This window comes from Emys orbicularis, chromosome 13 (genome assembly GCF_028017835.1).
Source record: "Emys orbicularis isolate rEmyOrb1 chromosome 13, rEmyOrb1.hap1, whole genome shotgun sequence".
NCBI classification, from domain to species: Eukaryota; Metazoa; Chordata; order Testudines; family Emydidae; genus Emys; species Emys orbicularis.
In genome coordinates, this window is record NC_088695.1 from 48,711,206 (window position 1) to 48,735,822 (window position 24,617).

Below are 24,617 nucleotides of genomic sequence, written 5' to 3' on the forward strand. Positions count from 1 at the left end.
CATGTCAATTGTGATGGGTTGTTTTTTTTTTACCATGGGTATTTGGTCATTACAAATGATTGTAACCATTAACTCATTTCAGACAAAAAAACTGAACAGCGATCAGATGAGAGGGACTTCTGCTCACTAATTATCTGTACCAGACACCAACAAATAGCCCCACTGGAAAAAAGCACTCTACATCATTCTCAGTCCCCTGAGTTTCCCAGGTTTCCTCACATTCTGTATGTTCCTTTTAAAAATTGTATTACTTAACTCCAGCATTAGTTCCAAAATATGGATTATTTTGGCTCCCTCTCAAAGGATTGATAATATAAATGCACTGTAGAGGCAGCAACATGCTTATTCATCAGGCTGCTGGGTTAGCCTAGATAATTAGAAATCTGGGCTCTTCAAAGAAGGTGCAGAGTAATTTACTCCTAAACTCGTCATCTTAATTAGAAAACAAACTCCTTTCCTAGGTTTAAAGACAGCTAAATTATAAATTACATTATGCACTACTGTCTATCTAGACTTGTCGTGGAACTATAATAAAAACATGTATTCTCTATAATTGATATCTTTATCAGATTATGATGAAAAGGTTTTAATGTTTGCTATCCTCAGGAACCTTCATTCAGAACATTTTCAGGAAGGCAGCTCTTCTAAAAAGTATGTTATGGAGATATGAAGAAGGAGCAAGAACTCAGAAAAAACTCTTATAACAAGTACCCCCTACAGCACTGTGAGGCGTTTGAGTGCAATACTGAGAAACGCTTGATTTCTGGTCTCAGCAACAGCAAAAGAAATATACTACGCAGGGTGTGGTGGCCCGAGCAAAGGACTAGAAGGCCAAGCAACTGTTTTGCTTTTTGATCTAGGGGGAGTCATCAGTCATCTGTTTCAGGCAAACTGATTCCTAAACCTGGGTAAAACTAGTAAGTTCACTGGAAAGCAGAGGTTCACCTGCACTGAGCCATAGTTGCCAATGGCTACATAAAATCCGAAGTAGCTAAGAGGTCCAAGAGCAAAACCAACAAGCCTTAGGAAGGACAACCGACTTTACAGAGTGGAGTTCTGACACCCACCCCCCATTTTTTCCTTCCACAATATCTCACAAATCTGATCCTTCCCCCACTTATCCCCAATACACTTGTCCACCCCCTAGTCACCTCCTGCCTTGACCTCTGCAACAACCTCCTCCATCTCTGACCTCCCTGAAACCAATATGGCTCCTCTCTAGTACATGCAGAATTCCTGGTGCAATCATCATTTTTCTCATTTGACCGGACCATGAACCTCCCTCCACTGGTTCCCACTAGTCAGTAGTATTGAGTTATAACTTCTCATCCTCACCTCTGGGACCCTTAGGGTGACCACATGTCCCAATTTTATAGGGACAGTCCTAATATTTGGGGCTTTTTTTTAATATATAGGCTCCTATTACCTCCCACCCCATCCCGATTTTTCACACTTCCTAACTGGTCACCCTAGGGACCCTGGAGGATTCTACCTCTGTACACATCACAGATCTTTTGCATACCTGCTCTGCCAGTGATGCCCAGCTTGATGTCCCATTAATTTTCCTCTCTCATCTCTGAGCTTTTTTCTACAGCAACCTTTATACATGCATTGACTTCCCAATCACAGTTCACCAAACCACTACCCTCACGTACTAAAAACTACTTACTTAATGACACACAGAAGGAATTAATAAATCCAATAATAAATTAGAAATGGAAAATCCATTAGCTTGCTCCTCTAGGTTCTACCATTGTGTTCTTTCTTCTAGATCAGGGGTTCTCAAACTTCATTGCACCGTGACCCTCTTCTGACAACAAAAATTATTACACGACCCCAGAAAGGTAATCACATAAAAAATCAAGTTAAATTGACAAGATCTATTTTCCATAAACCCATGCTGTTTGGCATGAATTACCCTCCTTTAATTTTTTATTAATCAAGGCACATCTCAGCCATTTCATTACTTAGCTCAGGATCAAAGTCAGGCTGATAGGCCTATAATTATGAGCGTAGTCTACCGTGCCTTTCTAAATAATGGAACATTAGCTTTCTTCCTGTCCTCCGGAACTTCTCCAACAGTCCAAGACTTATTGAAAAATCAGCATTAACAGTACAGAGAACTCCTTGGACAGTTCTTTTAAAACTCTTGGATGCAAGTTATCCAAACTAGCTGCTATTTACCCTCCTTAGTTACTGTTGAATGGAAAGTACTTTATCACCCTCATATAATCTGAATGCATCATGTGGCTTTTTCCCCAAATACAGAACAGTAATACTTATTGAACACCTCTGCTTTTTCTACATTATTATTGACTGTTCCACCATTTCCATCTAGTATTGGACGAATACCATTGTTAGGATTCCTTTTCTTTCTAATATATTTAAGAAACAAGATGTGGTTCTAGATTCTCATGCTAAGCAGACAGAAAGGTTTGACAGGATAGCTTTTGCTAATTTATCTGTCACTTGACCAGACATGATTTTTTAGCACTGTGGTTAATGAAGTCAGAAAAACTAAGAAATTATTTTGCCACCTCCATTTTTATTTATTTATTTTTCTGCTTCTGTTGTTTAGATAGCTTACTGCAATCCAGAGCATTTACTAACATGACCACAGCATAGACAGCTACCAATTTCATGCAATTTCTATACAGCTTGCTGAAACAAATGAATTATTCTAGCTTTAAGTATTTAGGTTTTAGAATTGTTATAAATCTAGTAAAATCAGTAACGTATGTTAACTCTCTCCTGATGTTATGCTTTTATATCATGTGGACTCATAACATCTGTTTGGCCACAATTTCTTTATAACTTTGCTCTAGATAATATAGAAAGATTTTAGTGACTGATTATGTCACCAATTTACAGTGCTTAGGATTTTGTTCAGACTAAAGAACAAAGCCAACAAAGTAAACCGCTCCCCCCGTTACCACAACATCTGCTTGTTTTAATATACTCTGACTTTTCTTATTCCATTGCTTAAAATGCTGCTATTGCAACAGCCATGAAACAGATTCAGGGGGAGAAGTAGAAGATACAAGTGGCCCAGGTGGGTTTAAAACGACACTGGTAGAGAATACAGCATTGTTGTAGTCATGTTTCCCAGACCCAAAGAAGAGTTGGTCCAATAAAAGATATTACCTCACCCACTGGTAGAGATGTCAGTTTTGTCATTTTCAATTTAGAGTTATACAAGGACTCTTAACCTCACTTGCCTTGAAAACACAAAAAGATGACCGCAATAAGGACATGTGTATGTCACCCAGCCAAATTACACAATAAATCAAGAAACCCATCTTGGCAGCCAGCTTGACAGCTTTGTCAATACGTAGCAGTTTAATGATTAATCCCGTTCCCCTGCCCCTTAATTTATGATTTTACATCTTTGAGAATATTCTGAACCCTTCTGCCCACTGGCTATTTATAAGCAGTATAACACATAGCTGCCCAGTTACACAGTCTAGATATCCTGCATTTTCAAGTTGAGCTAGTGGCTTCACATATTGTATTCCCACCTAGCAGTGAAACAGAACCGATTTTCAAAGGAGACAAGTTTTCTCCTCCATTTCACTTTGAGGTACTCACATATTTGCAATGGATTATCATTAATGATCTGTGAAGGAATGCTAGTTACACCTGCCAATCAGGTGATGGGAGTGCCTGACCATTCTTAGCTCATTAATGCTGGATAGTATGGAAGCCTCCTGTGATGATACTAAAACTGTTCCACTCGAATTCAAGTTCTTTTGAAAGTACCATTGCAAGGTTAGGAGCATCTTGTACCAATAATCTGGGTTTAAAGGAAGTGCACAGCTCCAAAGGCAAAACACCTAGCTGTTACTGACTACCGTATTGGGTGCTAGAATTTCTAGGGATAGTACAAGCCAATCACAAGGATCTTGTACTCCATCTGTAGGTACAAGTGACTCAGTTAAAGGGGACCAGCCATGTCTGATGTGGATACCCCTTGTTCTAAAGCAAAATATTAGAAGAGGAAAACAGATGAGGACACTGGTGTTCAACTCATTTTAGTAACCTCTCGGGAGGCAGAAACCTAGGGGGCAGTGATTAGTCTTCTGTGCCTACTCCTGGAAGGGGAGGACAGAGTCTCTCTGACCATAAGAAGAAATGCCACTTCTTCCCCTCTGAGCATATCTAATCCTTTGGGGCTAGGAAAAGGAGAGCTTCAACTCTGATCTCTTTAGGCTCTTCCCTTCACGGTGCCCCTGAAACTGTATGTCCCTCCCAATAGTACTCTCATCCCTGTAGTAAGGGAAGCAGGTTGGTCTCCTGGCACACACAGGCCTTGAGAGCTTATTTCCCTACTCTAACTTCTTAAGCGAGTAAGAACATGATGCATGCCAGTTGGAGAGACAGATACCCTTCCACACAGAATATTCTTAATGATAATTAACCTAATTGTTATTTCATGTCAGTGCTTAATAATATATTTATATGGTACCCCCAGGAGATTGCCACTTGTATGGACGACTCCTTCAGGGTTTAAAGACAGAACCTCTTAGTTTTGCTTTCCAGACAGCTCAAAATCAGAACCGTTCAGGACAACATCCCTCTGTCCGCTCCAGAGTAAGTAGGCTTGGCAGCATTCTTCCTCCCCCCCCAATTTTGATGATTTTTATCAATTCTTATTTTTAAGATTGCTCCACCAGGAACACGGCCTCCTCCCACACCTTGTATTGCAGGGATCAGGTGTCACCCACCCTGAGGCAGTGCAGGGAGCCCTCTGCAGCTCTGCAGTCATGGACCTACTCACTCACTCACTCGCATGACAGCAGGGCTGCCGAGGGTTCCCTGCATGGCCGCAGGGCTGGTGACTGCCGAACATTGCAGGCACATCCACTGTTACTGGTTGATATAATTTTTCATCAACTGCATTGTGCCAGCTGAAATTGACGTTTACCGACAGTTACTGATAAAAATCAAACCCTGCCAAGCTTAAGAGTAAACAGAGGAACCCTCAGGCCACCAGATCATCACCCTCAGCTAATGAAAGAGCATTAGCAGGCACTGTGCGCATTGAGATGAGACAGGCATAACCCGCGTGCAGGTTTCCTTTCTGCTCCTCACCTCCTTGCAAACACTCTCGCCCAAGGACAAGGGGCATGCACTGCCATAGGGCACAGTATCCAATGGAGAAGAGCAGCTGCTGCATCACTGACACATTACTGAAAACAACTGGAAGAGCTGCTTTTGGTAGCTTTGCTGAGTTGGGCTGAGCAGGTTCCATTTTCCCTTCAATAATCAGAAAGCAAGATAGAATAAGAGACAGAAACCAATGAGCCGCTTCCAATTACTCACAGATTACAAGCCACAAAGAGTCCTGTAGACCAGGGGTCGGCAACCTTTCAGAAGTGGTGTGCCGAGTCTTCATTTATTCACTCTAATTTAAGGTTTCACGTGCCAGTCATACATTTTAACATTTTTAAAAGGTCTCTTTCTATAAGTCTATAATATATAACTAAACTATTGTTAAGTATCAGAGGGGTAGCCGTGTTAGTCTGAATCTGTAAAAAGCAACAGAGGGTCCTGTGGCACCGTTAAGACTAACAGAAGTATTGGGGCATAAGCTTTCGTGGGTGAATGCCCACTTCATCAGACGCAAGACTACTGCGTATGTAAAGTAAATAAGGTTTTTAAAATGTTTAAGAAGCTTCATTTAAAATTAAATTAAAATGCAGAGCCCCCTGGACTGGTGGCCAGGACCCAGGCAGTGTGAGTGCCACTGAAACTCAGCTCGCGTGCCGCCTTCGGCACGCATGCCATAGGTTGCCTACCCCAGTTATAGACTAACAGACGTATTGGAGCATGTCATGCATCTGACGAAGTGGGTATTCACCCACGAAAGCTTATGCTCCAATACATCTGTTAGTCTATAAGGTGCCACAGGACTCTGTCACTTTTTACAGATCCAGACTAACATGGCTACCCCTCTGATACTTCACAGATTACAAGGAACGCTGGTCCATCTTCCCTGCACCTTGAACAGTGCATTAGTTAAAAACCCATACTATTCAAAAATCTATACGTTGACATGAAGATTTTATAGCAATTGCTAGGACGAATCAGCATAAACATTGTTGCAACGTGCAGTGTGACACTTAGAAAACCTCAGTTAAAAATCCATGAAGCATATTGCAAACAGGAAAAAGAAAAGTCAAATGTGTTCACTGCTGGTGTAATGAAAACAAAACCTAAAAGCTCGACATGGCTCATGAGTTAGGGGATGGAGAATGTAAAATAGTTCTGGAGATGGATGAAAGAGCTGAATTAATTCTCCTAGTTCTTTTATTTACTTTAGCAAACAGATTTCTGACCCTGTTTTGCATCGGCTTCTTTTTCACAGCCGATGAGCTGAAGAGATTTCTCTTTGTTTTCCTGCATAATTTGTCACTACCCAAGGGCCTTGCTCTGCCAGTTTTAGTCAATGGTTTGGGCTGGATCCTCACTCAGAAACAAGCAGATAAGTGCTGTCACAGTTCCGGGGTTAAATGCACTCTGCCCCCACCCTCATGGACCCCCTTTAGGTTTCCGGTCTCCAACCATCACCTCTTTTGGGTGGGGACCTTCATCACCTCCTTAACAAGGGATTTAAGGTTGCAAGTCCCCGGCAATTCACTGTGCTTATCCCAGCAGGACTGACCTTTGTCCAGCCCCAGCCATTCTGCTTTCTTCCAGGGTCTGAATGTGTTTACCAGTGACCAGCCAGCCTTCACATTTATTTAGGACAAAAACATGACAGAGAAAGCATATCATAAAACAATAAACAATCTATAGGCATGCCAAGGTTACCACGTGTCACCCATCTTCCACATGGAGACCCTGGCAGGTTCCAGTCCTTCAAGCCGTTCCAGCAGGGCTTTGCCTAGTTACACTTTCATGTCAGTTGAGGATCACATCAGGGACCCTCAGTGATTTCAGCCTCCTCCTTTATACCACAAGCCTGTTCTTCGTCTACTGGATCTCTTGGACCTGGGCTGAACCCATTTATGCATTACTGCCTTTGAAGTTAAGGTTAATAGAATCATACTTTGGCTTCTCCTACCTAAATTGTAGATGCTGGACCCATTTTCACAGAGATCAAATGTGTGATGTCAGCATGGCTTCCATCATGGTTAAACACTTAAAAGCTGCTCAAGAGCCCGATATAGACCTATCTCCTAAAATACATTACACGGAACTTTTTCTGGCATTCAACTATACTTTGAAATGTATTTGGGATTAAAATGGGCAGGTTATTCAACATGGATCTACTTTACCAATGCAATAAGCCAAAAGAGAAGACAGCGCTTTGAACTGGGAATTTTAGCTGATGGAATCCTACACTCATCACCATGGTTGCAAAATATCATTTGCTACTGGCAGTCTGGGAGCAATGAATGATAGCTGCAAATCACTGTACTCTACAAAACCTATTAAAAAAAGCAAAAAATAATACATTAAAACACTACTACTATGTACCCACTGACTGAATACCCCAACCCAACCCCTCCGAACACCGCAGAGAATGCCTTTCACCTGAATGAATGAATGACTCTAATCCTGGAGAACTGAAAGAGGATAATTGGCTCTAGACATTCACGTGTCAGAAGTCCAAGTCCATGGCCTATTCTAATTAATCTTGACAATGAGCATTTCTCAAGGCAAACATCTCAGAAATTGAATTATCTTTTATTAATTGTTCCAAGCTAATTTAACTTGGGTACACAATGTTCTAAGAATAAGAAGCTTGAAAATACTAACCATGTGGCACAGATCTCAGAGACCATCCACACAAACATGTACTACCTCACCTGATGGCAAAAAATGCCTTCCTATAAAAACTCTTTGAAAACAAAGAATGCAGTAGATGAATTATGATTTAGTTTTTCAATAGCTTGGATGGCTTGCATAACCTGGACTTTGTTTTGGAGAAGAGTTTACTTAGTCAATCATTTTGCCCTGGGCTGTCCATTAGCCAGTAGTCATGATCAAGTATTGCTTGGATGAAAGGATTATTATAGGTTTCCATGACATTAAGGATCGAAATATAATACCATTATTAGATAGAAAGAACACTACAGTGTGCTGAGGAAGTGACAAAACATGTCTGTTTTTTTCTGATTTTACACACACACGCACACACGCGCACACGCACACAGATTCAGGGTATTGAATGGATTTTATGGGTCATGAAAGAGAAAATGATAGCTGTGTTGAGAGACATTCACACCTCAGACAAGTATTGTGAAAGCTTCCCCTACAGAGTTCCAGCACTGTGCACCCAAGACAGCTCTGCCGGTGCATCCCAATCCTGGCCATGCTATTCCAGTCCCAGTCTCCCCTGGACACAGCTCTGCCAATGCATCTAAACACCGGAACAGCAGGAACCATTTCAGTTCTATGCTCCCATATAGTTCTACCAATGCACCTCACTGCCTGACTTTAGACACTCTCTACTACAACAGCCTTTGCCTGCCTTAAGCAGAGGCGTTTGCCACATGGTTTTATGTTAGCTAGGATATAGGCTGAGAGTATTAAACTAATTTCACATGTGACCTTAACGCGTGTGAAGTTGTAACTCCAAAAATTGAAGCCTATGAGCATTATCTAACATCTCCATTGATCCCTGTTGACAAGCTCTCTCAATGTGTGCCCAAAACAACTAGTTAGGTGGCTCGACAATACTGTCTGCCAAAAAGGTGACCGAAGTTTGGATTCTGGGCTGACAGTTGTCAGGCTAGTGTATGTTCAACATACCAGGAATGAGACCTACGTGACCTATAAGTTAAAAGGACTGAGCAAAGCTCTAGGGCAAGCGTAAGACTCCATCTAAACAGTGTTCCCTGCATGAATTCTTGCTTCTATAGTCACTGCTTGCTCTGCCAGCCTGTGGTAAAGACAATATAATGAGACACACCATAGGCATGAGAACGAATGCAAAACAAAGGACTAACGGGGTAAGATAGTCAAAGAAAAATGAACAGAGGGAAACTTGGTACCCCCAAGTGAGTCTTGGGCAACAGAAGCACCCCAAAGAGGTGCATGCCTACAAGCAGAATGAAGGGATCTTGAGGACAACGTGACTAAAAAGCAATTTCCCCTCCCCATCAAACCAACTATAATAATGGAAGTCAGGATAGCAGTAGTTTTAATGTCATAAAATCTTGCTTACTTCTCTATTAAATCCAGCGTGACTCCTGGCACCAATCTGACACTCTTCTGCATGCAAAACCTGTGGAGAACAGAAGAAAAATAATTCACACTAATTAAATATTTAATGACAGGACTCTTGGAGGTTGTGGAAAGAATGAGGAAGATGGTTATTACAGTGTTTTTGCTTTTAAAATAACATTCGGTTTGGAAAACTTTGCCGCAGCATAATGAGAATCAAACAAGGCTCTCAACATTCGTTGCACTCATGATCGTGCAGTGATTTCCATCGTCACAGTGACAAGCTTGTGGTATTGCAACTGCCATAGTGACAAGTTTCCCAACACATGGAGAGAAAAAAAGGGTTCACAGTCATCCAGCAGAGTCCCTGGAGAGGGGGAGAAAGACACTAAATAAAGCAGAGCTCGTGTACGCTAGTGAAAGAATGATCTGCGTTGGTTGGGTTTCCCTGAAGAGACCTGGCACGGCAGGGGGGAGGGAAGAGAGAGCGCGAGAGCAACGTGTCGAGATCAAACACCTGGGTTATATAATTTTAAAATACAAAACATTGATTCCATTTCTCCAGCAATTGAAGGCACCACAATTTCAGAACTGCCTGTTCTGAAAAATAGAGTCCAGTTAACTCTGTGGTTTGCCATATCTAGAGACTCCAAGACTAGCTAATCTGAGGTGGAAAAGAAGATAGGGGCTCAATTCTCAAGCATCAACTCCCTCTCCCCAGACTTCTTGGGGGAGTTCCTCCACTGACTCCACTACATCCCCAGTCCTCTCATGCAGAGTTTCACAAATCATTTCCAGCAGAATACAAGTTCATATTTTAAAAAAAGTTTCTAGCCTTTGTGATTGGAGAAAAAAACCTATTGAAATGGACCTTGAATCTGAAGACCAGCTGAAACCATAGGGGATCAACTGCTGAAGGCTTAGATCCTCGTTCCAGCAACTGTCTGAGCAGCAGGGCTGTGTGCTGGGAGATTCCTTTGGGGCCAGGGAAGAGAATCCTCCACCTCCATTTCCAAGCCAATCCATGGCTGTGCCACTTCCATCCCCAATAAGTGGGGGAAGTATCTGCCCAATTCCCCATGGTACAGCAGCGAGCAAGAACCCCCAGACATCTGTGCTCCTTGATGCACAGGGAGTACACATCTACCTGGTGGAGTTTGACGGCCCTCCAGCTTTCCCCATTTTACACCCTAGTTTCCAGAATATGCATTGCAGCCACCCTCTTTCTAACCAATGATAGGGCAAGGCTCAGAAAAGCTCGATGGTGTCACAGTCAGCTAGTGGTTGTTTCTGATATTCTGTGCCTTCCATCCTAAAGGACCTTAAATTGATAGACAATTTCTACACGGGGTGAAATTGCACGGCAATACTGCCCAACAGTGAAGAAAAACACCATCTCCAAAATGCAGGGGGAATTTAAGGAGGCAGAATGTAGCCAGAGCTGGAATTTGACTGAGAGACCTAGTTTACTGCCCCCATTCATATAAAGAGTGCCATGAGATTTTATAACTACATTGGCCAGGGCCTCCGATTTATGTCTCATCCAAAAGATGACCATGCCATTCCCTAACGACATGCTGCAGCCATTGTGCATTCATTCACTACTTTCTCAGAAAGAAGAATGTCACCTTTCGATTCACCACCACCAATTTATGCAGCATCAGGTATTTTCTTTGGAGGTCTTCCATCCAAACACTGACGTGAACTAACCCTGCTTAGTTAGTGAAATCTAATAGGATCACAGAATAAGGCAGTCTAGCTGCAGGCCATTGAGAGATGAGTACAAGTGCTCAGCACTCCCAGCCCCTTACAGTACACACTGTAGGAGACCAAGAATTGAACCACAATCTCTTGTCTAGCAGCACAGGTCACTTGCCACAAGGCAAATGGATCCTTCAGCTTCCTTTCTTGCAAGGAATTCTGGCAGATGGCTCCCCCACGCCCCCAAGCATTCAGGATAGTGGACTTGGAAAAATTATCACTGTGTCAAGCGTTTCCTTCTATTTCTAAAATAGGAAAATAAAGCGCACCTTTGAGGGTCAGCTGTAAAAAGGCATTTCCCCAAATGACATACATTACGAAGCTGTCACTAAGCACTTCCTTTGGGAGCTTTTGGCAATGAACTATGGGCAAGACATAAATAAGCTTCAGATTTCAGATATTTCAATGGTGCCTTCGGCTTCTCAAAGGCAACTGAATAATGAATAAAAGCAGATTGCATTTGATTAGTAAGGGAAACTCCTTTTCTCCAACACAACCCTGCAGCACGTATCTGTTTGGTATTCAGCATAAGGGAAGTAGCACAGCAAGCGCTTGCGGCTTTTATGTATACAGAGCTGGGACTGCTACTGCACTGCCATTGTACTTCAGAGGAGATTAATGCAGGGAATGCTCTGAGCCCTCTTTTAATGAGGCCCCACCATTTCCCTGCAAACTCTGAAATAAGCAGTCGAGTTTACCAAACCCCCATTTAAACTAGTAATGGTCCCTCTCTATTTCCTCACTTAAAAGTAGTGATTGCCCAGAAAATATGTGTAGAGGATACAGAACATTCTGTTTCTATCTGCAATACCAATCTCACAATCACTTCCATTTCACTGAAACATGTCGTTTCAAACAAGCAGCTGTGATATCATTGCAGGAATCCATCAGGATGGGCTAGAGGGGAAAGTCATTGCATATAAATCTTTTGGTAAACACCGGTGATTAGACAGGAAAAGCAGAAAGGTGCACACAACGGTCAAATGACTTTTAGCAAAACACTGTCCTGTAAGTTTGGTCAAGAGTGATGGGAGCTCTAAAGGTTTACTGTTATCCAGAATGTTTAAAAAAAAAACAGAAGCACACTTAGCAAAAATTACACTCTGTATGCGTGTTTTAATTCATCATAGTGCTACCACTTAGTGAAGTGATTGCAAGAGATCTCTCCTGACAAACAGGGTCTGATTTGCTTAGCGTTCAGCTGGGAAACGTCAAGGAAAACCAGAAAGAAAGGTGCTGTAGGAAGTGATAGTACTTTTCCTTCTGATTCAGTACTGATCTAATACCCCATATGGTGTTAGGGGTCACAATAGGAGTTCACATCTTTTAGATAAGACAAAGTCAAAATCAAAGTTCTGACCACCTACCATCATGAAAGATCTTTTGGTGCTACTTGAAAGAGAAGCAGTGGTGTTCTTTTGGATGTCCTGTCTTCTTTTCAAGTAGACAATTAAATTTGGCTTCCCTAAATTCCCCCTACCACTGCAAATAGATACAATATTGTCTTTCTGTCCTGCATAAAACTCTTCAGTAGTGTTGCTGTGAGATAGTATGCAGCTGCAGCACTTCACCCCAGAGCTAGCTACATTTTAGTAGTAAGTAAAGAGATCACCGTGTTGATCTCTTGGAGTTTGAGATCCTTTAGGATGGAAGATGCTACAGATAAATATAGGCTAATTGTAAAGGTCTGAAGATTTGGAATTGGAACAAATTTATCTTATTTAACACCAGTCCTACAACAGCTAAACCCAAGGCATGCACTTGTCTTTCTTCTTCTGCTGCTACCCAGTACAGTTCCCAAAAATGGAACCAAACCCTGGGTAATCTACACTATTTTGTATGTTTTGTTTAACTTTTAACATACATGTAAATGAAACCTTTGGCTTCATTTGCAGTCTCCTGATGCTTTCATTTTTGTTGTGGCCTTCTCTTAAGTAGGTAACCTCTTTCAGTATCGGAAAGGGCCAGCTTTCCTGTTTAAGACACATGCAAGTTTTCTGGATCACTCCCAGCAATTTCTCCTGGAAGGTCAGAAACAAACATCTTTTGCATTCATATAAGTTATAAAAATCCCTCGTACTATAAATTCATGGAAGGGAAGAACAGCCCACCAATTTCTACTGCACTACTGAATGAGGGAGAAATGAAAAATAATGTTAGAGCAGCACAAAGTACCTAACCTTTTTTATCAGCAGTGACAACTTTAGCAGAGTCAACCCTCTTTAAAAATACAGGATTACGGAATCATGCTGCGAGCAGGATCACTTAGGAGTTCAACAGTCTGCTCGTGTGCATTTCATACTGCTAAACCATGCAAAGGGTCCTCACATGTCTCATTTCCAAAATCAGTCTGCCCACACTAAAGAGATCTGAACCTGATGTTATTGCAGACCTTTAATGGTGGCATGACGCCAAGTCCTGACTCTCCTTCCCTAATGCTAGTAAAAGAAGAAATCAGCTCATCCTGGTTCTTGCAGAGGTGAAAAGAATTTTAAGCAGGATTGGAGAAAGTAAGATATGCCCAAAAGAACCAGAGCTCCTTTTGTAATCAAAAGGCACAAACAAAAAACCCTCCAGTGCATTTCACAGATTTTATTTGAATAATGTAGACATTCATTTATCTTTCCCTTTAGATCCCATTGGATTTTTCCCTATATCAAAATGCCACTCAGAGCTGGGCTGTCTGTAGTTATCACATTATTTCTTACCAAAGATTAATTGATCAATATCCATCCATTTACCTTAGTATCGAAGCTCCTCCCGAGCATTTATGGATTTATCCTCACAACACCCCTGCAAGGTAGGGAAGTATTAATCATCCACTTCTTACAAATGGGGCACCGAGGCCTGGGAATTAAGTGACCTTGAGGGCAAGGTCCAAGTCCAGATCTTCAGAGTTTTAGGCCATTGTCTTAACAATAAAACTAATTCCTTCTAACCCTGCCCATGTTCAAGTTATCTAAACAACATCCTTTACTGACAAAGATCTGTTCTTCCAAGTGCTATGCTCTCCTTTCCCATGGCCAAATACATTTAGAAGCAATTTTGGGTTGTTCCAACACTACTATTCAGAGAGCTTTACTGTCCAGGTGCTATATAGCAAGTGGTCTTCTTTAGTCTTAGTTATTTCTATTTCAGTCTATAAAAGATCACATATCCAAAGCTCTTGTAAAACCCTAATGCCCACTAAATAAAAATCCACACTCCACCAAAACTTCAACTCTTCTTCAATAGATAGGGTTTGAGATGCCTCCTAAAGGACTATAGATTTGGGCTATTATGGAAGTGGGAGAAAGAATTCCAAAGTCAAGGAACCATCATGGACAGCCCCATGCCAGCCATTCTCTCCTACCAAAGGAACTCCAGCTTGAGAGCCTCCACAGAACTCAGCTCTGCTAACACTGCATAAGGAGAGAAGCAGCTCTCAGGCAGGCAGATCCCTAGACATGAAGGACTTCAGAAGGTCAGAACCAAGAGGCAGCCAGTAAAGATCCTGGAACTGGCAGTCTCAGGTTTATGGCAAGATACACTATTTAAACAAGAAGGCAGCTGCATTCTGCACTACTCTCTGTTTCCAAGTTGATTTAAGGTGTAGCCCTACCTATTGCAATAGTCTAATCTTAAAGTGAGAAAAGCATAGATGACAGCAGTGAGATCTGTGCCAGAGTGAAAGGACCGCAATCTCCTGATCAGGGGCAGCTGTAAAAAAGCCAGCCAGGTCTCTATAGATACATGTACATCTAATAGTAATTGGGAGTCTGACAACCATCAAATGGCAGACATATGCCCTTACGGGGCGGATATCTTTGCCATATCCTCTGGTTATGTCCTCCAACCTATCAACATCCCATCAGCCTTTTCTGAACTGAGACTCAGCCAGCTTGTTCTCCTGATGTTACCAGACACTGGGTAAGAGACTCAACCCACCACACTTTCTGGGTGCTGAATAGAAACAGACTCCTAACAGCTTTATGCACTCAAACAGGGATGGAAAGAGGGCCCTTGAGACCAAAAAAAAAAAAAAAAAAAAAAAAAAAAGAAGAGGTTACCTGACCCAGCACTCTGGGATCTCTCATTTCTGTCCAGTCAAATTAGTGTCCAGGTTATGTTTTGGACCCTTTTCCTACAGCTCTGTATGCTTCTCTACTTTCTCGGAGTCCAAAGATGTAGTCAGAGTCCACTTCCTAGTGGAAAGGCTGTAGAAAGAGGAGCTTCTAAAAGCCCTACATACTATTAAGACCACATGCTCAAATCGTTGAAATTGGGAATGAAGACATTTTAGACTGTGAACACTTTAGGGCAGGAGATGGGTCTTTCTATAGGTCTGTACGATGCCTAGCACATTCTGGTCACTAGTGAAGAATATCTGAGTACTAGTAACAAATACGTTTTGGTTCCTCAGTCTGACAGAAACTCTTTACAACACAGTGGTCTGGCTCCCAAGAACAGCTTTACAGTGCTCTTTGATTGTATAGGTTGACAGATACTAATTAATTTCTCTTGGAACATCAACACCGCACATTACTTCATGCATAAGCAGTTTTAAGAAAATAGTTCATAGTGGCGGATTCACAGTACGCATGCAGTCACAAAAGATACACCTCAGAACTCCTTCCAACTCTGGGTGTGTGCACGCACATATAACTGTCTTTGTGTGTCATTGTTGGACTTCCTGTATATCAATGCAAATATGCTTTGAATTAGTCAAGAATATCCAGAAAAACAAACTCCCAATGTCAGAATCGCTCTGTCTCTCTCTGATCACTACTGTAGAGCCACAGCTGGGAAGTCACTCTGTAACCCTCAGGAAGTCCCACATGCACAAGCATCTTTAATTCTGGTATTTCTTAACTTTTGAGTACTTGCTGTTGCAAAAATTTTGCTTAATGTTCTTTTAACTTGTTGTGTGTGTATCATTTCCTAGGTTTTTAAAAAGCCACACTGAAAAAAACAGAAATTCCACCATATGGAATCATTTTGACATTAACATGGGTCATCAGCAATGTTGGAACCGATAGATCCACAGAACAGACTTGTGCCACTTGGGCTAGTACCAATGGCTGTAATAGGTTATCATCCTCTATGTCAGGGGTTCTCAAACTGGGGGTTGGGACCCCTCGGGGGGTTGCGAGGTTATTGTGACCTGTCAGCCTCCACCCCAATATCCGTTTTTCCTCCAGCATTTATAATGGTGTTAAATATAAAAAATGTGTTTTTAATTTATAAGGGGGGTCGCACTCAGAGGCTTGCTATGTGAAAGGGGTCACCAGTACTAAAGTTTGAGAACCACTGCTCTAGGTGGACTGGCCACTAGAGGGGGATGAGAGAGAGACTTGCCAGTGGGTTTCACAGATATTTAGTGACAGCAGAGGAATGCTGGGATGCAAATCTTGGGTTCTAGTCCAGGTTCTAGTGATCCCAGATCCTTCTGCACTCATTTCCCTCAAAGCCTGACCTCTTCTACCCCAACCCCTCCAGCCTGCACTTCCCAGTCCTGTCTCTCCTCCTTCAAGTCTCCCTTTCCAGTTCCCCTCGTTATCCCAGTCTGTCAGTTTTCCCACACACACACACCACCTCCAGGAGCGTCATCCAATCCAAGTCTTCTGCCCAACTCCCAGTCCCAGACTCCTCACCCTAGCTCTACTTCCTCCACCAAGACACATGCCAACCTCCCCATCCCCAACTCTGACTACTGTCCCTCTGCATTCAAGTAAGGTTGCTTTCTCTTCCTCACTGCCTGGATACCAGCAGGTGGAACAGCGCAGAGGAGACAATCTTCTGGCTCTCAGTGACTGTGCCCAGCACCAGGAGCAGCAATTGCAGGGAAATTCCTGCTCAGTCCCTGCATCCCTGTGCTAGAACACGCTTAGTGCACATAAAATCTTCCCAGAGTTTAGCTGCCAAACTAACAAGTCTCTACTGAGCATGTGCAAACAAAGATTTTTCAAATGCTTATAACTTGGCCAAATTTGGGCAATTTTTCACAGGAACAGCAAAAGGTACATCCCTGACACTAGAGAGTACCCCGTCATAGTGCAAGGCCTTGCTCTAAAGCACAGATGCACTAGAACCTCTCAATAAAACTGCTGTAAAAAATTTTTAACACAGGCAAAACAATGTACTTTCCCCTAATCTTGTTCTCGTAAACCGCTATTGCATTTTGCTGAAACTTTCCAACAAAATTCATCCTGAGGCAGACACCCAAAATGGGTATTTCAGCTCAAATGGTTAAGTTTGACATATAACTGTGGAAGTGTCAGGCAGCTTACTATAGGCGGTGCTACAGCTCCGATTATAATTCAGATGCAAAACAGTTCTCTTCAACGTAATTGGCTACAATAAGATCTGTCTGAAAATCTGCCTTTCCCAATTTAGTAAGGGGAACATCTATGTTCTTGCACAATCTTCCTCTTCAGTTTTTTCAGTCACTGTTTTAAGAGCCAATTTATAAACCTCATGAAACTTTCAAAGGCCCTCTGACATAAACACTCCTTTTTCTTTCCTCCTTCCATATGTAAGGGATCTCTCTTTGTTCATACAAGTTGAAGGGTTTATAAGAGAAGGCAATTTCTTGTAATTTGAAAGAAAGCAGAAGATTATCTGGCTCTGTGTTTACATTCTTGAACGGAAAAAAAAGACTTTCAAGAGCTGAACCAATTACAGAGAAGTTTGCTGGCACTGGGAACACTTTGGTGCAATATGGGTGTTATTTTGGATGTTTTTAAATTAGTTGTCTTCAATTTTTTCACAATCCAGAGCAGGGAATGTGTTTTACAGGAGCCTTGTAGCTTTTCAGTTTAAAACCCCAATGTAACATAAAGGGGCTGGCCTTGTGGAACTAACTTTTTCTTAAAAAAAAAAAAAAAAAACCCACCACTCGTTTCTTTTTTTGCTGCATTGCTGACTGTACACGGTGCAGCTCGAACAACGGACTGACACTTGAGATTGTACATCTGAAAAAACTCACTGCAGTTGGGTCCTACAGGCTGGCAGCCTGCCCTGCAGCTTCCCACACACTATTCACCTATCTTTTAAGAGAGATTAATCACCACTATCCCTTTCCCCTCCTATAGGTTTTGTGCCAAAACTGTTGCCCTAAATTGAAGCAAGGCAATCAATACCATTGTACTGGTAATGCCCAGGACCATGACAAGTGAACGTGTCAAATGGTTTTCGCCAGTTATTTCCTAGATTTCTCCCTCTGCCCCTCGAATACCAGTGGGACCATCTAACCAATCCAATCTGCTTCCCCTCCCCCCCTTCCATCTCCCCCTCCTTTTTAAAAAAGGATCTGCTTGAAAACCACTGCCTATCGGTTAGTGCTGGGCACTGCAGCACAAGAGCACAGTTTTGAATCCTAGTCTTCCCTGACCTGGCAGTCTAGACTGGGAGTACTCCTTGGAAAGTATCCCTCTCCCCACAATCCACTAATGAGAAAACAGAAATCCAACCTAAGGTATGAAAATGTCAGTTTCTACAGGCAACACTTCAGAGATTTACTCAGCTTCATTTTGCTCTTTGCACACAATGGAATTGCAAAGTGAGTACGGGGGACTAGTCACAGTACTGATACCCATCAACCCTTGCTGGTGAGCGAATGGAGCAAATCCAACAAAAAAAACTAGATGATGCCAAGGAAGCCTGGGGGCAGATTCACTAGGTTAACAATGCTTAGTGCTTTTGCTAACTTGCCTGGTATAGTCCCTTCAGCATCAAGAACAGCGGCAGAATGGAAAAGGGCTTTACTCTGCAGTGGGATACAAGTGGAGGAGCAGGAGACATGTAAAAGAGGCTTTCACTCTGCAGCAAGTTGAAAATGGTTCGCATAGATGCTTGAAAATGCTTCATGCGGGTGCTGAATAGTCATCAGAACCCATTATCAGCACCTATAGATTTAAGAACACTTTAAAGGAAACTGTCAGATTTAAATTCATATAAATAAGTTTCCTTACTTGTATTACTAAAAACTCATTACCTTATTAAACACTGGTGTGTTGTTTTTTTTTAAAGTAGGCAAGTTGTTTAGTTTGTTTCAGCTTGGTCAATGCAAATAAGCTAGTCTATTTCCTATATATTTAGTCAGTGCTTAATCAATTTCACTTCAGATTCTCATTCAGTGAATGGCACAATGGCTGCATATTTCAGGAAGCTTGTTTAAAACACTTAATTTTTTTGCTGAATTTTAATCACAGAAACATTACATACACACAGATCCTTGTGTCCTGTTAGGCCCACTCAAAAGCTTGACTGCCACTGGTTCTTTTCATCTGATTAGAGGGAAAGAAAGGAGTTTTAAAAGTTTACTATCACTACTTGATTTGTAAAGAATTCTCTATTCTGTGTTACGACCGCAGTATCTTCATGACCAACTTTTGGCAGAGATGAAGTTTAAGTGACGATTCAGGATTTAATACCAAAGCACTGAAGGTTCTATTGCCCATATTATTAATGGGTTTGCATGTGGCCATGTGACAAGTGCTGACATTTAAATATGAGTACTTCAGCCTGGTGTGAGTTTAAACAGACCTCTTAACTCTTGTGACAAGCAGAATATGCAGAGGATAGCTTTCTTGTGAGGAAGAACATATTAAGAAATGGTGGTGCAACAGGACCTCACCTAGAGAATGCTGGCAACAGCAAAGGGACAGCATGGCTACACTTGCCATAAGGAAGCAAAAACCCAAACCAAAAAATTAACAGCAAATCATGCTGTAAGAGACTAGTTACGGTTGTCTATTTACAGGGTAAAACACGTTTCACATTATACTTACATACATGCAAACTACAAAGCAACATCAAAAAGGGCATTTAAAATACTTTTTTAAAGCAAAACATTTCAAATACCATGGAGCCAACTTAAGAACCAAGGTACAGAAATAAATCAAAACCATTTTCAATTCACATATCAAACATATTCACTTCAGGCACCAAAAACGGAAAGCAACAGAAGCGACGGGCTAGTTTCACAGAACGGGAGGAGGTGGCGTGTTTGTACCTAGCAGTACAGGGCACTCAGCTGGGATGTGGGAGATTCCGGTTCAAGTCCTCACTTTGGAGCAGGAACCTGAACTCAGGTCTCCCCCCATCCCCAAGGGAGTGACCAAGCCACCAGACTAGTGGCTGTTTTGGGGTGGGTCTCTCTCCTCTTAAAGCGGTTACATTTTGTATAAATAATTAAATGTTTATTAGAGCAAGGACTTGAACTTGGATCTCTCACATCCCATGTAAGTATCCTAACCACTCACTATAAGCCATTCTCTCTCTCTGGCCCAATGACTATCCAACTATTATACACACAGTAGAATACTTCAACAGGCGAGACTGAGAAAGATCCATGCCAGAATACCCAATAGCTTCAGGCACTTCCCAGGAGGGGTAAAAATCTGGTATCCCTGCTCTGGAGCAGGGATTTGAACCTGCGTCTCCCACTCCTAAGTGAGTGCCCTAATCTCTGAGCTACTCGGGGACAGCAGCCCCTTCACCTCATCCTCCAGTGGTTTTGTGAATCTAGCCTGAATTTTTTTTGGGGGGGGGGGGGGGGGAGGGTCTGAAACTATTTGAGTGAATAGCTTTAGCTGACCCAAAACTTCATTTTTTGGCAAATAAACCATTTGTCAGAAAAATCTTACCCAGCTCTACCCCAAAGGTAATTTATTCTGACACTGATGGACCAAGATACGCACACGTGAGAAGGTCCAGCTGGAAGAGTTATACGTTATTTTATTTACAAGAATACTGGGGGCTCTTTTCAGTGTGTATTCTATTCACACAGAGGAAGCTGCCGGGGAAGTGAATGCTGCTGGTTCTTGGGATTTCACTGGATCACAGTCAGCAAGTGGGTAAAACAATTCTGTATCAAACACCATTTTGTAAAATGGCAAAGCTACTTGTGTTTAACACAGATATCCTATCTCCTTCCATTGCTAGAAATCCCACTACTTTGCAGTGGGCACAGACAGGGTAAAATCATAGTATAACAAGAGGAAGCTAAGCAACCAGAGGAAATACATCAGAAATCTGATTTAGGTCTCTGTTCAATCAATCAGAGCAAAAATACATTTGTGAAAAGATCTTTCATTTAAAAATCAGCCTGTGCAGACTCAAAGACCATACTTAGTAATCTTAATGGATCGAGGCCTTATCTTTTCCATTCACCTACCCTCTGTTCCCTCCCACTGCACCCATATTCAAAACAAGTTAACTATTCAGAAATCTCCATACAGCTTGGAGAAATTGAGCCTTCAAGAATGTGTTTTGCATACCATGAGATGCACTTGCAACTGCAGTCCCCAAAGTATTCTCTGAACGACAGAAATATGCCCCCAATGACAGGCTGTTTGAAACACTGCATATGGAAACTACATTTAAATATTGTTATGGTTTGTTTGCTATTGACTCAGACTTTCATACTCATCCCTGTATTATTTGCTAACCTCTCATATATTAGATGTTGTCAAAACAAATTTAAATCATATACAAATGATTACAGTTGTGGCACAAAGAGACAGCATTCCAAGGAAAAGACTGATGCACTGTCTAACTCATGCTATTAGAACATGTTTTCTAACATGCTGGGGGTGACACCATGATGCCAGAAGTACCATCTTTCAGAGAATATAAAAGCAAGGCCCTTACCACTTGTAGTCATTAAAAAACCCTGTGACATGTTCACTTTTATAGCTGTTTGCTCTGGTGTCCTGCCAAATTTGGGAAGTTACACTGTCTGTTAAATAATGCTCGCAGTTTCCATCCTATATAGTGTTTACTTTCTGTCCTAAACTGTTGGGTATTTGTTGTTTGAATTGTTAATGATCATAAAAATATTTCAGCGGTGGGTGAAGTGGTTCCTATATATATAGTATGTAGTGCATTTTGGGATGGCAGATGCCACAGAAACAACCATAAGACGATATATTATTAGGTAGGGGAAACTTCTTGATAACAAAACATGGTGCTTTCAAATGAATCTGAGCATGCTGCTTTCAAAATGCTCCCGAAGTCCAGCCAGCTCAGGGAAAGGAGGGATGGTTGAGCCTCTGGAGGGCAGTCCTCTCCTGCTATATTGGCACAGTGTGCATCAGACTGGGCCCCGAAGAACTTGCAACTGAAAATGTGATGAATTTTTGCAACCTTATTGGGTTCCACTAGAGGAGATGATCCAAGTTTGCCCTCAGGTACGTTTTATCCTGCGCACACCCCTATTCAGGTAACTTGCACCTCACTCTGTAGCTTTCACACACACACAAGTTACATAGGAAGTCATGCTGAACGCTCAGAAGTATAATAGGAAGCTACAAGCAGGGGAAAAACCACACTGCAGTTGATTTGTAGGTTATATTTCTTGATAAGTCATGAAAATCATTTGGAGCCCTGGTGCATAAAGACATTAAGGTACAGCAAGCAGCAATTTTTCTTCCCACACTAACCAATAAAAAAGGAAAAACTGTAAATTTTTTACCCCAAATTTATTTTGCTGAATTACATTAATAACTCAAGTGTACTAAAAGCTCCCAGGTGGCTAAAACTGCAAATAGTCTCTGTTCTTGCCTATGTAAGTATATGTGCTGGAACTGGCTGAATGGTTTTCTAAAGGCTCAGAATGAAAGGCTCCACACAAAAGACCATCATCTTTTATGTACCCTTCCCGTATCCTCTATATACATTAAAGCTTTAAGACATTGCTTTAATGTCTCTTCCAAATACATGATTTCCAAATTTATTGACCTGCAGAATCACAAATCTTTTAACAGCAAACTTCTCTGCGGAATATGGAGCATATCCTCCTCTGAATCCACATGCAATGAAGCAGGGTGTTTCCTAACTTCTAGGTTCTTGACTTTGCAATGTTAATAACATTCTTTTAATGTAGGTTTTTGTATGTTTTATACAGAGCATGCCAATACCACTCAACTATAATACAGGAATCAATGTATTTCTGAGGGTACAGGGTTTAGCATCAATGAATATGACTTTTTACAGTCAAAATTCTATGCCTCACTTCAAAGTGGTATAATCCAAACCTCCTTCTCCCCATGCCAGGTGTCCTATTGTTCAGGACAGCAATTATCTGTTAATAGCAATACCATTTTAAAATATTTCTTTGGAACTGTTTTCTGTTCACAATCTGTAGCTTCTCTCTGGGTTTCCTTATATACAGAGAGAGACTTACTTTTCACAACATAACATTCTTTTTCACCTTTAGGGAGAAAAATATATACAGGCATCCTTTGAATTTGACAGTGGGAGACCAGGTCCAGGATGGCAGTATCCACAGGACTTCAGTATCTGGGCAGGTAAAGTAATGAGGCTTCTAGACAGCCCAGTCATCCAATCTGCAAGCACTTTGTCAATCACCGGGCTAGGGGCACTTCTGCCCCCTCTTCTGGTCTCACTAAGTCACACCCTCAGGAGATCAGCTTCTTGCCTTCCCATGTCCTGGGGTGAAAACCTGTGGTTCGCCCACTTAGATTGGAACCCAAGCTATAGTATCCTGTGTCTCAACTCAACACACCCAACTGGACTTGGCACCCTAAAGTCTTCCCTTCAGAAGCGGTGGCCAGTGGTTAATACAGAGACCTTTGGCTTTCTTAAAACGAAGTAAAGTTTAATCTTACCAAAAGGAACACAGCAGAGCATAAGACAAAGGATTTTAAAATAAAAGGCCTATATGCACGTGTATCTTACCTAGAGGCTTGCCATCTCTTGGCAGACACACTAGGAAGGTCCATCTTTGCTCCAGACCCCTGGCCTCTGGGGTCTTTGTCTGTGAGACCTACTTCTCATCTGCAGCTCCCAACAACGCCCTCACCCTTCGTTAAGAATGTTATGTTTGTCTTCCCCAGAAGCTCTTAGTCTTGCTTCTCAGGCTTTGGGTGCTCCTGTATTGATCAGCTGTGATCCTACCCCTTGATACCCTGTTGAGCTCAACAGTGTTTGGAGATGGGACTTCAAAGTGGTTGGGTCTAGTATTGTTCCTCAAGTGGGTAAATGAGTGGCAGTCTGAAGCTAAATCTGAATTAATAGTAATACAGTACCCCCCCTTACAACAGTAAAACCAGACAAAGAAAATTCTTTACTTGTTACACAGTAGCTCCAAATCCATCACACACTTCCTGTTGGCTGGGCTAAGCCATTACAGCGGCATCTCCTAGTGAACAGGTTTCCTACCACCCTCGCAAATAAGCCTGAGAATGTCAGCCATTCAAAGTAAGCAGCAGACTCTTCCGTAACAAAAAATAAATTGCGACTCCACAATGATGTAAGTGGGAAGAAAATGCCAGGGCACCACATGGATCAAATCAGGGCCACATGGGACAAGGGCACTATCAGCTATTTTCTAGACAAAGTGTATTTATCTGGATGATATAGAACAGCTAGAGGCCTAATTCCCTTAGTCGGTTAAGGACTAATATCAAAACCAAAGATCAAAGTAGAACATACTAATGACCAGACCTCCTAACTATACGTTTATTTCAACTCAATTAATCAAAGGGCGTTGGACTTTTCATTCTGGGGCTGCAATTGGAATCTTAACGGAGAATCAAGGAAATGAGCTTTGGTGGTCTCCTTCTGTTCTTTGGTGGGTACCCAGTTCATGTGGATTAATTCACCACAGCATTCAGCACTCACAGGGCACTGAGCATGGTAGCTCTCACAGAAGTTCCCCGCACGATGCACTTGTC

The 24,617-nt window shown here is 41.9% G+C and overlaps 1 protein-coding gene across 2 annotated transcripts in view; it reads right to left on the bottom strand.

Annotated features, from left to right (window-relative positions):
* The window catches only part of RPTOR (regulatory associated protein of MTOR complex 1), a 297,707-nt gene that overhangs the window by 147,492 nt on the left and 125,598 nt on the right, over positions 1-24,617 (bottom strand). For both annotated transcript variants that reach the window (XM_065415691.1, XM_065415690.1), the window contains exon 7: positions 9,176-9,235. In XM_065415691.1, coding sequence (XP_065271763.1) covers positions 9,176-9,235 — 60 coding nt within the window. The remainder of the gene's footprint in view (positions 1-9,175; positions 9,236-24,617) is intronic.